Source organism: Paroedura picta, chromosome 8 (assembly GCF_049243985.1).
Source record: "Paroedura picta isolate Pp20150507F chromosome 8, Ppicta_v3.0, whole genome shotgun sequence".
In the NCBI taxonomy this organism is placed as follows: domain Eukaryota; kingdom Metazoa; phylum Chordata; class Lepidosauria; order Squamata; family Gekkonidae; genus Paroedura; species Paroedura picta.
In genome coordinates, this window is record NC_135376.1 from 85,461,341 (window position 1) to 85,481,481 (window position 20,141).

A 20,141-nucleotide genomic window follows, 5' to 3' on the forward strand; every position below is an offset into this window, starting at 1 on the left:
ATGCTATTTTCTCCAGCCTCTTTGCTTTCATGATATCAGCCTTGATATTCTTGGTAATTTCTTATCATGTAGAAAGCTGACTCAAGACAAAGACAAAACACACAGAAGGCTTGATGTGATATCGTTCTATCTATTTGCGGTCAAAGCCATCTTAATCTTTTTAAGGCACACTACAGACTCAGATAAAGGAGGGAGCAATATTAAAGCACAGGACATGGAGATAAGGCAGAAACATGATGGTTTTGCCAATTTACCTCCCAAAGAAAGAGGTACAGTGTGGTTAATCCCAGGTTGCAGTTTTTGAATCCACTATAGCTGTTAGTTATAAGGCGCTCAAGAACGCCGCGGAATGCTCACAAGCATTCCAGTTGCTCAGAACATAGAAATTAAAAACAGCATGAATGTACTCCACAGATGGAGCTGTGTGCTCCTGATGAGAAGTTCAGCAGAACAGAACCATAACAACTGAAGTCATTAGGGTACACTACTACTACTACTACTACTACTACTACTACTACTACTACTACTACTACTACTACTATTGGACTTATTGCCCACCAATCTCATTTCTAGCTCATGGCGGGTTACAAATTTGTCCAAAATTAAAACCCCATTAAAAACCCCATTACAACCCTACAGGACATAACAATATACATATCAGACTCTTTCTTGCCACGCTGGCCTCAACCGTAGACCTGGCGGAAGAGCTCCGTTTGCTGGCCCTGCGGAAATCCGAAAACTTACGTGTATGAATGCTGTGTGAATGTGAGTCGCGTGTCTAGATATAAATATATTGCTGTGAATCTCCACGGCCTTCAATGGGTACAAATGTTTTGGATTGATGGTAGGGTAAATGAATGTAGCCGCAAACTAGTAAATGTCCCCGACAAGAGGTAAGATGTAAGAAAGCAAGGACAGTTTGGTGTTATCGCTTATTGTGGAGCCAAATGTGACTCTGTCTCTGATCCCTTGTCTTCCTAGGATGAAGTCATTGCTGCCTCAGAGAAGGTAACGGTGAAGCTTGAAGACTTGGCCAAATGGGCCCAGGCGGACTGCTCAAAATGGAAGCACGGCCTCCGGGTCGAAGCCCTCCGGCCTGTGGAACTGGGCAAGAATGGCCAGAAAGAAGCCCTGACTAGGTTCAGGCAGTCCACACACAACAGCGGCCTCAACTTTAAAGACATTTTGAAAGAAAAGGCCGATCTGGGTAAGTGCCGGCTCCTTTTCCTCTCTTCACTGGCTGCCATCTTCGCTGGTCGTCGCCATCTGTGGGGTGAAGAATTTGGGGTCTGTGGTCTGATCCCCGCAGAACTGATTCTGTATGCTCAAGGGGGTTTGGTGTGGTCCCATATGGTTAACTCCTCACACTGCAGTGTTGGAAATGGGGAGAACTTTGATCAAGAGTGCATAGGTGGCCCAAGGGGAGGGGGAATCTGATCATAGAACTGGAAGTGACCCACCCACAGTGATGTTCATAGAGAGAGAAAAAAATGAATGATTGGTTCTGAATGCCCGTCCCCCTTCTGGTGCTTTGACTTAAAATGGCAAAAAACCAAACCAAACCACCCCTTCTCGCAGAGAGCTGGAGCAGAAATTCCAAATCGCACTCCCCAGTCTCATGGGACACAGCCGAGTGAAAGGCTCTCTGCAGTTTTCCACATGGCACTGGAGTTGCCAACCTCCAGATGTGACCTGGAGAGTTCCTGGAACTGCCACTGATCTCCAGGCAACCAAGAAAATGGGGGTGGGGGGAGGTAAGCTCCATGGCAGCATATCCTGCTGAGGTCCCTTACCTTCCCAGAGAGGCCAACCCTATACAGCACTGGGGACTGCTGTTTGACAGACAGAAGCCCAGATTTTCCTTGGGGGTGCAGACCGACTGGCTCCACTCTTTGCATTGTGGCCGTGTAATTTACTCTTCTTGCTGTTCCTGTGTGTGGGCTTGTGAGCTTGTTGAGATAACGTTCTCTGCAGTTGTACAGCGAGTTGATGTGTCTGCTCTGTGTGAATTTTTTAAAAATGATGTTTAAATAGCTCCAAGGGCAAGCCATAAATAGGAGAAAGGTTTTAAAAAATTAAAAGTGGAAATGAATACTTTGCCAGCTTTATAACGTTAGGACAGTTGCCCTTGGCATGTGCTGTGTGCAGGGTTAGGTTGCTGTTAGGTACAACTGGATGCAGCAATGTTGACTGAAAGTCGCTTCCCTCGGGCCATGCCCACCTTCATCTCAGAAGTTTATATCAGCAATTTATTTATCGTCCTCCCGGTCGCTTTTGGCCTAGATTGGACTTTGTAGCAGTTGACAGACTGGGCCCAAGAAGGGAGGAATGGTGTTGTATTGTGGAAGACAGGGAGTTATTGATGGTTAATATGTGCAGCTTTATAAGTTGGGTTCTAAGAAGCAGAAGAAAAAGAGAAATAACAGTAAAAGAGAGTGTAAAAATAATGTGGCGTCCCATGTCCCTCAGTCCTTTATGGTTAAGACTCAGACTAGCCATGGCACCTGAACTGGGGACCTGAGAAACATCCAGGTGGGAGTTCAGTTTATGTGCTGTGGCCCACCACCACTAGAAGGAGAGAAGGTTCTCAAGCAGCTAGGGAGCCTGGTCCCTTTGTGCCACACTTGCTACTGTGATGGGACCATCCTTCTTTGCCTTTTCAGTTGACATCTGCCCATCATGTTGTTATCTGAGGTGGTTAATTCTCAAGGTCTGTAATAATAGAGCAAAAATTGAGTCTGGTAGAACTTTGAAGGCCTTGACCTGGATAGCCCAAGCTAGCCTGATCTCATTAGGTCTGGGAAGGTAAGCAGGGTCAGGTCTGTTTAGACCTTGGATGGGGCACCACAAAGAAATATAGGGTTGCCACAAAGAGAAAAGCGATGGCAAGAACAACCCCAATGAGGGATTGTCATAAGTCAGCTGTGACTTGACTGGTGGGGGAGCACTTTGAAGACCAACAAAAAGACTCCCCTCATATCTGATGAACTGGGCTTTGATTCCCAAAAGCTTATATTCTGGAAAAGTTGTTCTTCAAGGCACCACTGGATCTGAATATTGTTCAGCCAATATTTTTCAAAGAACGCACAATGGCATAGTTCTTCCCTCTGTTTTGTCTCCATGATAGTTCTGCGAGGTGGGTGAAGCTAAGAGAGAGTGTGTCTAGGCCCAGGCCACTCTGCACGTTGTGTGATTGAGTGGGAACATGAATCTGGGGGTCTCTTCCCAATCCTCGTTTGACCTTCAAATCACCATACTACAGTGGTTATCAGGTCTCTCCTGTCTCCAGATGAAAACCATATTTTAATGCTGTTGTCTTCTTCTTGTGGGATAGAAATAATACTGAGAGAGCTTCCTCAGTGGTGCTGGCTGGGTATTTCCCCCCCATTTTACAGTTCATTTCCTAGTATCTGTTGGGCATGTCAGAAGAAGGTTCATGTTTCAAGGGACGTCATTTCACTTTTCATGTGTTCTGGCGTTGTTTTCCACCAATAGACAAATAATCTTTCGTGGGAAGCTGACAACTATCCAGTAATGTCTGTTCAGCCGCCAAAGAAAACGACCAGAAGTCTTGTCTAGCAAAATTCTCTCTTTGTCTATTAAAGAGAAGAATTAGTGGCATATAATGGGGATCTGAACTTGGACAGCACGCTTGAGCTACTGAGAGCAGATGAAATTTGGCTTCTGACTCTAAAGAGTTTGTTCTTTTTTATTATTAAAAAAATAAAAAGCTTCCTTCGATGACTGATTAGACTGTCAGTTGAAAAACTAGGCCTCTATGAAGCCCAAGGGTACAGCTGGACATTCTGTTAATTAAACTTGTAGCTTTAGGTAATGGGCCCATTCTGAAAAAGGAAGACAAAGAAGCCTGTTTAGGCTTAAAGAATCAAATCAAATATTAATTTTTGTTTTTACTCTGAAATTACTAGAGCTGAACAACCGAGGGGATTGTATATATTTCGCTTTCCTCATCGATAAGTAACCCCAAGGAACCAGTTCCTCATTAAGGAAACGGCCTTGCCTGGCGAAGCAATGAGAACAATTTGTGAGTGGTGTTAGGTTGTCCAAATTTGGGACAAGGCTTTCGTCAGAAGTAGCTGAAAGCACAGCTTAGTTTATTGTGAATGGAGCTTTCTTTTCTTTATTCACTGGTGCAGATGTGATCATGTCCTGGAATGTAAAATGTGACCTTTGATGTAATTGATAATCCCAAGAACCTCAGCTTTAATTTAGTGTTTATGCATACATACATGCATTCCCTCTGGTTTCTGAGAAAGAACAAATTGAAAAAATTGGTCTGTCTTGTACAGAGCTAGCATAACCCATAACATGTTACTAGAGATAGGAGTGGGGAGCTCTTCATCACAGGATGGACCTCAGCTGCCTAGTAGTTTGTCCCTAAGATGTCTTAAGGGAAACTGGTAGTAATATCCTGGAGGTGCTACTGGAGGCCATGGTCTATTCCTTGCTGAAAATAACATTGTGGGACCCGCGGGAACCGGGCAGCTATTGCCAGCTCTATCTCCTCATGGATGGCCACCCGGACTCCCCCCCCCCCCCCGATACAGTTACCAGATGTTTGGAAGCAGTTGCTGGATGGCTAGAGCAAAGTCACCTGAAACCCAACCCCTCTAAGACTGAGGTCCTGTGACTGGGCAGAAAGGAGGCTGGACAGGAAGCGCGTCTACCCATCTTGGCTGGGGCGCAGCTTAACATCACTCCTTTGGCCAGAAATCTTGATGTGATTCTGGATGCCTCCCTTTCAAGTAAGGCCCATGTCACAGGCTAGGGTCCTCACTGGTACACCTTGGATATCCAGCCTGTGTTGAGGCTGCTGCATTGTTTGCCAGTTCTTGCCTGGATCAGATTCAAGGTTTTGGTATTAATCTTTAAGGCCATTCACGGATTGGGCCCTACCTATCTGAGGGACCACTTGACTCCTTATGCCCCCTGCATGGCTCTTCACTCTGCGGTGCTAATCTGCTTGTGGTCCCTGACCCCAGACAAGCATGCCTGACCTTGACCCAGGCCATGACTTTTTTGTTCCTGGCCCTGACTGGTGGAATGAACTCCCAGAGTAGCTGAGGGCCCTAACATCCTTGTCCCTGTTCCACAGGGCCTGCAAAACAGAGCTCTTCTGCCAGGTGTTTGGTTCAGGCCGGGGCCAGGAACAACTGGGGCCCTTCCTCCAGCCAACGCTACGCCACCTTGCGAACTCCCTCCCTCCCTGTGATGATTGACAGCAGGGGAGGAAAAGGGGATTATGCCACTTCTTGTGTTTTATGTTATTAGGGAGGTTCTGATTGTTTTTTATTGGCAGTTTTATTCTTTGTGACCCGCCATGAGTTCATGGAGAGTGGCGGGATATAAATTGAAATAGTAAAATAAATAAATAAATAAATTGTTAATGATTGTCAACCTCCAGGTGGGGCCTGGAAATCTCCCACTATTAAAGTTGATCTGTAGATAATAAAGATCAGAAATGGCTGCCTTGGAGGGTAGAGTCTATGGTGTCATACCTGATTGAGGTCCATTCCCTCCCCAAACCCTGCCCGCCCTAGGCTCCCCCCTGCAAATGTCCAGGTATTTCTCAATTAAGAGCGGGAAACCTTACATATTATAATCTGGTATCTTTGGGAGGCATTATGTGTAAGATGGTTCTCATTGGCCAGTGGGGTTTTTTTTAATTATTTTTTTAAGGGAACCTCTGCCCTGCCACCACCTTTATGTTACTTTTCACATTTTGGAATGGAATGCAGCTCGCACAGTTTAGCTCACTGTTGAACTGAGTGGATCTAAAATGAACTATCAGTCTATTTTTCCTCTTTTGGCCAAATGAATCTCTTTTGGCAAAATAAATCTCTTGGCAAAATGAATATAGCTGAACTGAACATGATAACCTCGGTGCAAGATTTTTATTCTCTTGAATTTCACAGAACATCGCTGTTGCCGTTAACATTCCCGATTTTAATATTCCTGCAGAATTCAGTAGAATATATATCTCCAGTAAAGAAACATAAAGAAAAGAAATGACATTCAAGGCCACAGTTTTAAGATGGCTTTGGAGTGCGCTTAGGTTATTTCAGTGGATCCCCCCCCCCCCCAAACTTATGTTTTGAATTGGAGAAGATGGCAAGGTATTTTGCCTGAAACTGAAGAGCATTTTGGAATAACTTTGCCATCCTCTTTGATCAGTTCCCCTCCGATCCAAATTAAACTCTATGATACTTTTCAGTTAAAAAATATCTTAGACTCCCAGACTATTAAAACTGTAATAGATAATAGCACTTTTCTTTTGCCGGCCTGTTCCCCGCTACATTGGGTAGGATCCAGGCAGTCTGACAGTCCTGCGTTTATGCTGTGATTGTAGAAAACTACAGAAATCTTTGAAAACAGATGCTTGAGAAATGTGGCTTTTAAATAAATGCAAGTTGCTGGTTCTCATGTACTTTGCTTGAAAGCACATGAGCAACGCCTGTTAAATCTTGCATGCCAAAGGCGTTATTGAATAATATTTCCCGTGGTTTCATCATGCCGCACATCATCTCCCTTGCCCTTCCCAGTGACTAGCAATCCCAAAATAAGTCATGCAAATTAGTGCAGTTGCAGAATAAATCAGGTTGATTTTCTTAATGCGTGTGGCTTTAACAGGATGCAGAACCCAGTGCCTTTAAACCAGGGCATTGCAGAACTCTGCAGTGCAACAATTGGGGCCTATTTTAGCTCTTGAGTGCTGCTTTGTGGCATCTAAATTCTTCTGGATAGTTTCCATAGGCTAGCATTAAGCCCAGCTCCTTGTGCTCCAATGGGGCATATTCGCTTTTGCATTGTCCTGAGGTCTGTAGAAGCACGTCCCAAGCCCACAAACTCTTTTATGTGTGGGATCTCAGCCTCACAGCTAGAGCTCCCAGCCTCCAGGTGGGCCCTGGAGATTTTATAGACTTACAGCTTATCTTCAGACAACAGAGTTAAGTTGGGGGTGGGGGTGGCTTCTTTGGGTGGTGAACTCTTATGATTTTATACCCTGCTAGCTTCCTTCCCCTCCCCAGACTCCTAATACATGCCCCCCGAATCTCCAGGAATTTCCCAGAGTTGGCAACCCTCCAGTACAGGTGCAATGGCCCATGGGACGGGTGGAAGCTGCTTGCTGGTTTCACAAGCACCCCTCCCCCCCTCTCTTTGATGCTGTCTCCTGGATCTACAGTATTGTGCAACTGGTATAAACTGTGTGTTTCTCTGTTATCTCAGACGCATGACAGGCATTGCGTAGCCCTGTAGATTTATGGCTTCTCTGCTGGCACCAACTGTAAATATGTTTTGCTAGATCTGGAGGCAACACAAAAGAACAGGGAGTGGAAGGAGTTAAGGTGAAGTGAAGAGGAGGCAGGAGGGGGGAGAAGGTGGAGATGGTATTATGCCACATCCTGTCCTTGGAATTTGTTGCACAGGATATTGGGAACTAGAAAGGGAAGGGTATTGGCCTGTGGGGCATGGTTAGATTTGAATGCGCGGGGGTGGTGGTGGTGTAAGAGACCACTGGGAGTTATAGTGTAGTCCCGTCCTTGCATTTTCCACTCTAGGCTGCCAAGGAAAGGCTCAAACGGTTGGCCCCCCCAACATCAATCAATTTACTTCCGAGGAATCCCATTCAAATACACGGTGCTACTCTTCCGTAGGAGGTTCTGTAGATCACAGCCCTCATCCTGTGTATATAATTAAGGTTATTTCTTTCAGATGTTTATCAAAATAATAGAAGAGCAACAATACCGTACATATAAAAATAGAATTGGTGGTGGAATGCATTATTCATAATGAGCATGAGAACCTGTTTTTCCAGAAGAATTGGTCTGATTAAATCATTCAGTTGTAGGGCCTCTAGTTTTTGTTTTTTCTTTGGAATTATTGAAGGGATTTTTTTCTTAAGCAAATGGACTTGTGTACCCATATTTGGTAAACCAGAGGAAAAGAGCTGAACGAGGGGTTATTCATTTTACAGATTTTTTAGCAACCATAACAGTGCAAACACGTCCATTAAACATGGGAAAGTTGCAATTTTTGAATATATATCTATATTCCTTGGGCTACAGACTGCAAGGGGGGGGGATCAAATTATTTTATGTAACACTGCTTCTTACAGAGTTCCTTTAAGTGAAGTAGGAAAGCTGTAGTGTACACTTTATTGGCCTATAAATATGTCATTATACTTGGACTACATTTATATGCTCCGGATTGGCGTTTAAGCCAAGAAAATATGTCTCTACAGGTTGACTTTTTATTGAAACCCTTTGAGGCATACAACAGAATGTGTTTTAGGATAAGGTTATTAAAACGGCATTTTTATTATTATTTTTCCCCCCGCAGTGGGCTCATTCTCAATTACGCTGGCACAAACTGTCTGTGGATAGGCTGTTATGAATGGCTTTATCTCCAAATGTGTCTTTGGAAAAGGAAGAAAAAGATAGAGGAGTCAGAGCTGAGATTGAGAGAAGAGGCGTGAATCGGCAGGGGGAGGAGGAGGGAAGGGGTGGATGGATGTGGAATTACTTAATTCAGTGCTTGAGGACACTGTCTGTTGGGGTGGTGTAGTGCAGTCTTCCTTTACGTTCTGTTTTGAATTCATACGGCCTTATTGCATTTCTCATTTGGAAATGGCTTGGATGCGGTTTCAGATAGGGGTGCGTTGTGTGCAGTTCAGTCGCTGAGGGACCATTTGCACGAGGACTTCTCTTGTTCTCAACCCGGTACTTTATTTTGAAACAGGACTGGAAGAGGCAGTTGTAAGGAAATCATGGGGGGAAACAAGTAGGAAGGAACTGATGAAATGCTACCAAAGCCTTTCTTTCAAAACTTCTGCATAGCTTGTATGTTGTGCAGGAAAGTGTTCAGTCTTGTTCCATGCCTCTTGGTTGGTATGTTTACGCTGAGAACTTCTAAACATGCTTGGGCTCTGCCTGAATTCAGATTCAAGTGGGGCCTGAATTATGACTGATCTCTGGACTACAGATATTAGTTCCCCTGGAGAAAGTGGCAGTTTCAGAGGATGGCCTGTATGGCATCACTTCCCTGCTGATCTCCTTTCCTTGCCCAGACTTCCCCAGGCCCCACCCCTGTATCTCTTGGAATTTCCAAACCCAAAATTGGCAGCCCTATCAGCGTGCAAGTAAGTTTTCACTCTTGGTGAACAAGCAAGGAAACTATTCTAAACTAGGATATTACCCATTGATACACCTTTCTCTTGAAACACCAGTATTTGTCTTTAGTTTTTAACTGACTCTTAAGGTCTCTAAAGGAAGTTTCTGACCGCATCAGACCAGAAAACTCTTTACTCTTCTGAGCTAACCACCCATTAAACAGGGTAGGCGATTTTCTTCTCTCTCTAGAAGATCTATAATCTTTCTATGGCCCAAATGAGGGGTCTCCATCTAATTACCCACTCATCCTTGCCAACCTTCCCCAGTTCTCCTGTCTGTGTTAAACTGCTCTTGGTCAGGGCTGGTCAGGGTTGAATTTCAAATCTATCAGTATTCGACTCTTCTCATCTAGGGCTGAAATCAGAATGAATCCTCCTCACATCCTGTTCAGAAGTCTTTCTTTGTTCAGCTGGTGCTAACTAAGCAGATCTCTTGGAACAGCCTGTCATTATCTGGCTCTGTGAAGAATTAACTCTTCACAGTGCATTATCTATTTACACAACACTTGTAAGCTTTTAAAAGGTCTTTATTATTTGCATTTCCATCCAAGGAAGCTGTATATTTTTAATGTGGGAAAACAGTACTGCTTTAAAATGTAGCTTATTCGATCATTTCATTAATCACAAATTAAAAGCTTTTGAATCAGCTTGTCATTGGGATTTGTGCCTGGGGCTGGATTTTGAAGTAACAGATGTTATTACAGGCAACATAGTTAAGATCATTGCCTAGGTACTGAGTGGCTTGTATCGCTTTGTTAATTGAGAGAGGCTGCTGTGTTAATTAATGATGTTGAAAATGACTTTTTGTAGAGTTTTTTTTTAATTTTATGCACACAGACAGACAAACGCAAACGCAATTTATTTATTTGTTTATTTATTTACTATATTTATATATCACCCTCCCCTGAGGTTCAGGGAGGTTTTCATAGAACTTAGCAACAGAGAACAGTACAGATAACTTCGTAGTTGAAAGCAGTAACAATACAGTGATGGCAATAGAACAGAGTAATAGACCATTGGTGAGAACAGTAGTTTAACTACGGCATACTGAGGACCCCATAGGTTCGACAAATTGGCCGTGGTTTTCATGGGAGAAAGGCTTCTCTTAGGGAGCATGGTTGAAAACGGCTTCTTCCTGAAATCTTGGGAGGGCCGTAGGCTCTTGGCTAGATGGCTCACTGGTTGGAGTCTGTGTAAGGCGGCTTCATCATCATATGGAGCAATTATGCACTGGGTACTTCACTGCCCCAGCTCCTGTGCAGGAGCACAAATCGGGGGCAGATGAGGTGCACCAGGCCAAATGCTCCCCCATGTGGGTGCAGGAAGAGGTGGGGTAACCTGCCACGACTAAAACCCCTGCCTGCAGCCCGGCATTAAACCTCCAGTGCATAAACAGTCATGGTGAGGCCGACTGACCCATAACATCTACAGGTCCCTCCCCCAGACTGAGGGACCAAACCTACTGAGGGAGTGTCAAAGTTATTGTTGAAATACTATTCTAATTGGTATGTTATTGTTATATTGATTTTGAGGGAGTTCTATGTAAATGTTCCAAAATCTTTTATGTAAACTGCCCAGAGCTGTACGGAAGGGCGGTATAAAAATATAAATAAGTAAGTAAGTAAATAAATAAATGAATAAATAAATATGTATAATTGTACAGTCCCATGAGATGGATGACCAGGTGTTTGTAAAACTCCATAGAAACTCAAGCCTTCAGGGAGAGGCGAGTAATAAATCTAAATAATAATAATAATAATGACAATGACAACAACAACAACAACTTCGTAAACACAGACTCTCATTGGTTTTAATATTTCTTTGTAATCCAAGCAGTATTTCGTTTCTTTTCAATATTCTCTTGAGTAAGAATAGTCAAGCTTTTACAGAACCAGTTTTAAGGTCAGTACCTCACATCGCTCTAAATGCCTGTTGTCCATTTTCTTCCCCTTTATTATTTTTTTATACTTGTCCCAATTTTGTCCAGCTATTAAATTCCCCCACTTGAATCTCGTTTTTTTTTTTTTTAAGCCACAACTGTCGTTTCAATCCAGAGCAACTGAAAGGGTTCATTGGAGGTTATGTTTGAGCACATATTCTGTGAATCCCCTGGGGCTGCTCAGCTGTCCAGTGAGAATTTGGATGATTTAAGTCCTGTTGTTTTTTTCCCTTTTCTCCAGGGATGCCCGTTCCATTAATTTTTGACACGTACAGTAACGATAGTGTATTTAAACCCGGCTGAATAGCCTGCGTTTGACCAGCTCGTCTTAAATGATTGGCTTGGTTGGAGCAGCTTTTCAATTTGGGGTCAAATGTTATGGAGGAATCGAGCGGAGCCTTACAGTCTTGTGTTCATCAAGCCGGGCTCATCAAAGCTATACACCCAGTATTTTATCTCAGATTCCAGCGCTCTTCTAATTTTACCCAGCCTGTAGATGACCTAAGATGTTTTGCATTTTGTAATTTCTCTTAACATGTATACATCAAGGCCTTCCTATTACAGAGTGGATAACAAAGGAAAGAAACATGCCCCAAGCAGCGTAAAGGTCTCATTAAGATACCTGCTCAATGTCCTTTCCCTGGCCCAGAGCGGTCATGTGACCATAGCTGCCCTAATGCTAGAGCATCAGCCCTTGCAGATCAATGCAAAACACTGAAAGCCAAGCAGACTCCAGTCCTAAGCAAACTTATTAGAAGTAAGCCTCATTGGGCTCAATGGGACTTATTTCTGAAGCAACCTTGCACGCTGCATGTCTGCTCCGTTTCAAGTTATTTTGTTCAGTGTATAAATTAATCACTTGAGTGGCAGTGAATTTTTTTTAACATGTTGTGTTAATCGTTAATTAACCTTTCTGCTCATTGGCCGCATTGCTGGAAGACAATTACAGCTTGACTCCTCAACTAAACAAATGTTTCTAGTGCAGCCTGCAACACTTCAACTCAGTCGAATATTTCGAAAGAGATCTTGAACATTGTGGGGAGAGTTTTCCCTCCTCTTACATGGATTACAACCCTGTCTCCATCCACTGCTGGTTCAACAGATGGAATTAGACCCTTTACAGCAGTGGTCCCCAACCTTTTTTAGGCTGGGGACCGGCAGGGCAAGTGCCCTGCCGCGCATCGCGCATGCGCGGCCGCACCCGCGCATGTGCGGCCGCACCCGCGCATGTGCGGCCGCACCCGCGCATGTGCGGCCGCACCCGCGCATGTGCGGCCCGGCCACGCATGCGCGATGCACGGGCTCGGTCCTGATTCCCTCTCCCCCCCTCCCGCAATAAGAAGCTTCCCGGACCGCAAGCTTGCGGCCCGGGAAGTTTTTTACTGCGGGGGGGGCGGGGAGAGGAAACCGCGGCCCGGCACCATGGCCTTCGCGGCCCGGCACCGGGCCACGGCCCGCAGGTTGGGGACCACTGCTTTACAGTATTGGCTACCTGAATCTCTTTAAATTATTTCATTGTCAAGCTCTATGTCCTGTTCTGCTGTTGCCCTATGTAGGACCTCCGTTACATCTCATGTTCATGTTATTGTTTTTCAGTACTCTGTATTCCTAACACTATGCTTTTATGTAATGTTGGTCTAAAAAGAAGAAAGAGGGATGCTTTATGAATGTGATTCATAATTGTATTGATTCAGTGGGCAAGCTGAATATTTGACTAGCCTGGCCTTTCTCAACCTTTTTTTACCATTGAGAAAGCCCTGAAGCATTCTTCAGGCTTCGAGAAACTAAGGAAGTGGTGCAATTATACAGAATATGATTAGGGAGCATAGTTGTGTACAGGCCCATCTGGGGCCCCACCCCTTCTCCCATCTCCAGGCCCATCATTGGCCATTTTGGGAGAGGTGCGTGGGTCTACATGACCATACATGGCCATAAAGGTAAAGATAAAGGTATCCCCTGTGCAAGCACCGGGTCATGTCTGACCCTTGGGGTGATGCCCTCTAGCGTTTTCATGGCAGATTCAATACGGGGTGGTTTGCCAGTGCCTTCCCCAAGTCATACCACCTGATAAATGTTTAACAAATTTATATATATAACCCTGGTTGAGAAAGCCTGGACTATCTCGTTCCCCATTGCTGGAATTTAAAATTGCTGAACTTTGGTAGGGTCCCACCTAGGGTTGTCAACCTCCAGGTGGCATCCCACACAACTCCAGGAACTTGCCAACCTGGAGATGGCAGCCCTGAGATTTCTACCCTTAGTCTTGATTAAGAAGAGTTATTTTTTTTATACTCAACTTTTCACTAAACAAAGGAGTCTCAGAAAAGCTTACAGTTGTCTTCCCTTCCTCTCCCCACCTTGTGAAGTAGGCGAGGCTGAGCAAGCTCTAGGACAGGGGTAGTCAAACTGCGGCCCTCCAGATGTCCATGAACTACAATTCCCAGGAGCCCCCTGCCAGCATTCGCTGGCAGGGGGCTCCTGGGAATTGTAGTCCATGGACACCTGGAGGGCCGCAGTTTGACTACCCCTTCTCTAGGAGAATGATGGCTTACTGTCTGTCATGTGGAGGAGTGGGAAATCAAAGCCACTTCTCCAGTCCATCCCTCTTAAACTCTGATTAGAGGACAGTCTTTTCCATTTCATGTCCGTAACAATCAGTGGAAGAAAACTGGTTTTGCTAGAAGGTTGGTTGATAGTCATATGAGCTGGTCATATACTGAAGTTGACTGCATATCTTCTCATTACATAGGTATGTGAAATATTCCTGCAATGCCAGCGTTACTAACATTTGCTTTGAGCTTTAATGAAGGCAGCATAAATGAGAAATTACAACCTACATGCTTTATCATACCCTTGAGAAATCTCTCCAAAATGCAGTGGAAAAACAAGTAATTAAAAACTTCACTGGTGGTTTGCGAAAATAGTTTGACAAATTGTAGTTTGGGTGGTTCCCCCTCCCCAAATTGTAGCACTGAGTTGGACTTTGCTTAGCACAGGCCTGTATTGTTGCAATGGCAACCCAGAACACCTTTCCCCCCATTTATAGTCAGTGCCATTTATTTGACCCTTACTTGCCACGACATTTTTTTCCTACAATTGAGATACTGTGTCAGGCAAAAGCATTTGGAAGTGCATGGCGAACAGGAAATGTGTATAGATAAAGAACCCGCATCGTGTAGCGGTTAGGGTGTCGGTCCAGAGTCTGGGAGACGAGGGTTCAGAGCCCCATTCTGTCAAGGAGCCTGGTGGAACCCCATGAACCTAAACTACCGTAAAAGGTGGGTGTGAAGATAAAATGGAGGAAAGGGGAAATTGTATACGATGCCCTGATTTCTTTGAGGAAAAGGGCAGGGTTAAAACGTATGAGGCATGCACACATATGCTCAGCACCTGAAACAGCTGTTGAGTCTTCCTCCGGCACTGGAGGAAAATGCAGTCTGCCGGTCGATATTCAGAAGCTCCTGCAGGTGGATCGGTTAGATGGAAGAGGTTAAAAATCTCCTGGCTGGGCAAAATTTCAGCAATAAAAATGAATGTATTGCCAAAATTATTATTTTTTATTCCAAATGCTACCAATATATATATAGAAGAAAGAATACTGACAGAGTAGCAAAGACATAAATACATTTATTCACAATGGCAAGAAACCAAGAATAAGTTTCAGAACACTTCAAGGTGAGAAAAAGAGAGGAGGGTTAACAGTTCCAAATATGAAATATATTACTAAGCAGCAGGTTTGGTCTGGATTGCAGATTGGATAAAAGATCCAAGGAAAGAAGAGTAACATTGGAATCATCAGATCTAAAGGAAGACTTACATAATTTATGGATAAGGAAATCAATCGAAGTGACCATAGCACAAGATAATATAATTAGTGATGGATTACTGAGAATATGGGTCTCACATTGGAATTTATTGAGTTCCCCAAATTCCCTGCTGATATCTCCAGTAGAAGTCTATCATGATAAGAATGCGAGAAACAAAAATGATTTCTTATGATAATATATACTAAGTGCTCTATGAAAATTTAAGTCCTGGTCAAGGTGTCAGAGAATCAACATTCAATGGTTAATTTATCATCAGTTTCAAGACTAAAGGAAGTAATGAATAAGAGAAAACATTGAATTTGAACAGCTGGATACAAAGCAAAAAGATAATTTGTTATGATGGATATAAGCTACTGTTTCAGTGTAAAAAATGCATGATTAAATGGATGCTGAATTTTAGAGCAAACCTGTGCTACAAGGAGCATGGTTATGGGATAAACAAATTAAGTTTACATTAAGAGTAAATAGGTACAAAATGTTTTTCAGATGGTACTCCAAAGGACATTGCCAAAATGGACAAAAACTATAATTGAAAGTATTGGAAATGTCAAGAAAATAGATAAAACTTTCATCATATGTTGTAGACCCTGAAAAAAATGAGGGGAGATACAAGAAAATAAATGGAATTTTAAATGTATTAAAATTCAAATTTCCTACGGATTCCAAAAATATGCTACTGGTATTATTATCCAGCCAATTACCAAAAGTCTTGGAAGAGATGTTCGAATATTTGGTGACGGCATCTAGACCTATTTATGCAGCAAAAGGGAAAAACAATGCTTGTCCAGACTTAGAACTGGAATAATAAACTAGCTGAATATGCTACAATGGATAAATTAAATTCATATTTGAAAAGCAGATCAATTTTCAAATTTGGGGGGAAATGGAGCATTTATTATGAAAATAGAAGTTAAATTTACAATGAGAAATTATTTAAAATTATATTAAGAATTAGATGCTGAATAATAATAATAATAATATATATCACTTAACTATTCCTTCTTAAGATATGACATATGATTAATAATATGGAATTATGATATAATATTTTTGACTATGGTTTAAATAATAATATACTAAGGCAGATATATATAGATATAATGATATGTTTAATTGAACGTTGTAATAATGAAAGGTCTTAGTACATTGGCAAGCATAGAGGTAAACTTTTTGTTAAACATTAATTATTAATATTTATATGAAGAGAAAACCAGGAGAATTTTCTAAAGATTTGGACAAGGAAAGGGGGAGAATCTTGTTGCTTATTAATCTTTCCTTTTAAATTATATAACACAATATTTAATAGTCCTTAATTTGATATGTGTAATTTCCTTTCTTTTCTGTTTGTCTATTTCCTTTCTTTCTAAAATAAAAAATAAAGATGGAGGGGGGGGCATCACAGAAACAGGAAAGATGCTTATTTTGGGCCTCCTGAGAAGCAGGTCGTCTGAGGCTGTGAACAGTATCAAAAGAATATTAGGAGCCTGGAAGTTTACCCATAGGCTTATAGGAGGCATATTGAACTTGATCATATACAGCAGTGGTCCCCAACCCTTTTCCGGCTGGGGACCGGCGGGGCAAGTGCCCCGCCCGCACAGCGCGAATGTGCCATGCGCGACCGAAATAACGCATGTGCGGCACTTTTGCGCATGCACGCATGCGTGAAAGTGCTGCACATGCACAATTTCGGCAGCGCATCCGCGCATGAGCGATGCGCAGCGCGGCCCTGATTCCCTCTCCCCCCCTCCCACAGTAAGAAGCTTCCCGGGCCGCAAGCTTGCGGCCCGGGGAAGTTTTTTACTTGGGGGGGCAGGGAGAGGGAACCGCGGCCCGGCGCCCTGGCCTTCGTGGCCCGGCACCGGGCTGCGGACCGCAGGTTGGGGACCACTGATATACAGTTCAAACCAGCTCCCATCTGCCCTCCAGCCAAATCGCAGCCCAGTTGAAAAGTGCATAGTTCAGCAACTTTTTCGAAGAATAACCATCTTACCACAAGGTAGAGTCAGGTGAGTAGTCGGGTTGGTCTGAAGCAGCAGAATAAAGTTCGAGTCCAGTGGCACCGCTAAGACCAGCAAACTTTAATTCAAGGAATGCCTTTTTGGGTACACAGCTCTACTTCATACTCTGTCAATTTTATCTGTGATTGATTTATGACTGGGCTGTGCCCAGAACAATAAAACCTGACTCTGAAATCTGAATCAGATACATTGAAATGGAAGTGACCAGTCCATGCACAGAGCTAGAGGGGGAGCAGTAAATTAGCATACAGCGTTATAAAGTTGTTTCAGACTGGAATGAGAGGCTTAGTTTATAGAGTCACCATTTGGGGAGTGGGGTTTAATTCCAGGGGGAAACACAGTGAAGGAAATAAATAGACCCAAATTGGTGATCGACGGGCAAACACCACCTCCATTTCAATGCATCTGAAGAAGTGCGCATGCGTATGAATGCTTATACCCCGAATAAGCCTTGGTTGGTCTTCAGCGTGCCACTGGATTCAGACGGTGTTTATTTGGATGCAGGTCAGTGCATGGGGACCACCTCTGCACTCCCATGATGAGCTCTCCGGCAAAAACGCAAGATGCAAACGTCATAAATTAATAGCCTATTTCACGCAGAGCATGATTGCTTGTCTTGTCGAAACAGATGGGAACAATAGTTTGCTTTGCGTAAGCTTTAATGTGCCCACCTCTCCACCCCCCCAGCCCACAAAGCGCTCTTTAATGACTCAGCAGGGTGTGTTGCCTAGTAGCCAATAGCCCTTGCTGCTCACATTGCTTTTCTGCCTCCTGTTTCTGTTGTAAACTGTTCTAAACAAGAAATGTTTAATTACTTCTATTATTTAGAGAGATTTTAAAATGCTGGCTGAGTGCTCTTTCCTTATTGGCATAAGGCTTTCTACATTACAGTGCCACAAAATTTTCATCTTCTAAACGCCTTGCCCCAAATTCTGTGGCGGTGGAGGAAAGTACCATAAAGTTACAGCCCATTTATTTAGTTATTTATTTATTTATTACATTTATGTACCGCCCTCCCTGGAGGCTCAGGGCGGTGTACATGGAACATATGATCAATACATGAAACAATCTATAACATATGAATAACCGTACAATGATATTAATAACTGATAGTTGTAACAATATAAACAGTGTAAACAGTGCAACAGTGCAAACAGGCCCAGAGCGCCCTGGTGGAGTTCTGGAAGGGAGGGGAGCAGGGGCCCTTCAGTCGCTGTTGGTTGTGCCTGGTCTCAACCAAATTATGACAACCTTGAAGAGCAGTCTTTCTTGATGCCGCCGGAAGGGTTTCCCGAAAGGGTGGAAGTTCCTTTTTTATATATATTTTTATATATTTTTTTAATTTGTTAAACATTTATCAGGTGGTATGACCATATATAAGAGCCTCTTGTGGTTTAGGGTGGTAAGGCAGGTGACATGCTGTCTGAAGCTCTGACCATGAGGCTGGGAGTTTGATCCCAGCAGCCTGCTCAAGGTTGACTCAGCTTTCCATTCTTCTGAGGTTGGTAAAATGAGTACTCAGCTTGCTGGGGGGTAAAACGGTAATGACTGGGGAAGGGAATGGCAAACCACCCTGTATTGAATCTGCCAAGAAAACGCTAGAGGTTGTCACCCCAAGGGTCAGACATGACTCGGTGCTTGCACAGGGGATACCTTTACCTTTATGACCATATATAATCATGTTGATCTGCCCCTCCCTCCCAAACTAGCCAGGGATGGGCCTGGAGGGGGTGGGGAAGGGGAGGGCCCCAGGTGGGCGTGGCCACAGCTCTGTTTCCCAACCACATTCTTACATGATCACACCACTTTTGGGGTTTCCCAAAGCCTGAAGATTGCTTTAGGAGGTTCTCAACAGTGAAAAAGTTGAGAAAGGCTGCTGTAGAGTTTTTAAGGCGAGGGATGTTCAGAGGGGTTTGCCATGGCCTGCCTCTGCATTGCAACCTTGGATTTCCTTGGTGGCTTCCCACCAAGTAGGAACTAGGGCTGACTCTGCTTAGCTTCCAAGATCTGATGATATTGGGCTAGTCTGGGCTATCCAGGTCATGACAGATTTTAGAACTCTCTTTTACTCCAGCTTGCTTGTCTGTCATGGCTCTTTGGGTTGTCCCGTCTTCTCTCCTAAGGACTTTCAGGCATTTTCTTCAAAAACTCAGAGTTTTCACCAAATAGCACAGACCATGGAGGTAACATATAATTTTGCTGTGGATTTAATAAAAGCAGCTACTCTGAGATGTTTAATAATGACCGTACTAAAATTGGTGGACTATAAATGGAGAAATGACGCGTTATTATCATTGGAACAGTAGGGCAATGCTACTTCATATGTGGGGGCATTCTGCTGTGTTATCCTGCCCCTTTGCTCCTATGGCATGTTGTTGTTGTTGTTATGTGCGAAGTCGTGTCCGACCCATCGCGACCCCATGGACAATGATCCTCCAGGCCTTCCTGTCCTCTACCATTCCCCGGAGTCCATTTAAGTTTGCACCTACTGCTTCAGTGACTCCATCCATCCACCTCATTCTCTGTCGTCCCCTTCTTCTTTTGCCCTCAATCTCTCCCAGCATTAGGCTCTTCTCCAGGGAGTCCTTCCTTCTCATGAGGTGGCCAAAATATTTGAGTTTCATCTTCAGGATCTGGCCTTCTAAAGAGCAGTCAGGGCTGATCTCCTCTAGGACTGACTGGTTTGTTCGCCTTGCAGTCCAAGGGACTCGCAAGAGTCTTCTCCAGCACCAGAGTTCAAAAGCCTCAATTCTTTGACGCTCGGCCTTCCTTATGGTCCAACTTTCGCAGCCATACATTGCAACTGGGAAGACCATAGCCTTGACTAAACGCACTTTTGTTGGCAGGGTGATGTCTCTGCTTTTTAGGATGCTGTCTAGATTTGCCATAGCTTTCCTCCCCAGGAGCAAGCGTCTTTTAATTTCTTTGCTGCAGTCCCCATCTGCAGTGATCTTGGAGCCCAGGAAAATAAAATCTGTCACTATCTCCATTTCTTCCCCTTCTATTTGCCAGGAATTGAGAGGGCCGGATGCCATGATCTTTGTTTTCTTGATGTTGAGTTTCAAGCCAACTTTGGCACTCTCCTCCTTCACCCGCATCAACAGGCTCTTTAGTTCCTCTTCACTTTCTGCCATTAGAGTGGTATCATCTGCATATCTGAGGTTGTT

General features: G+C 43.7%; 1 protein-coding gene across 2 annotated transcripts in view; it reads left to right on the forward strand.

Annotated features, from left to right (window-relative positions):
- The window catches only part of ARID5B (AT-rich interaction domain 5B), a 259,355-nt gene that overhangs the window by 45,078 nt on the left and 194,136 nt on the right, over positions 1-20,141 (forward strand). For both annotated transcript variants that reach the window (XM_077350726.1, XM_077350725.1), the window contains exon 3: positions 982-1,207. In XM_077350726.1, coding sequence (XP_077206841.1) covers positions 982-1,207 — 226 coding nt within the window. The remainder of the gene's footprint in view (positions 1-981; positions 1,208-20,141) is intronic.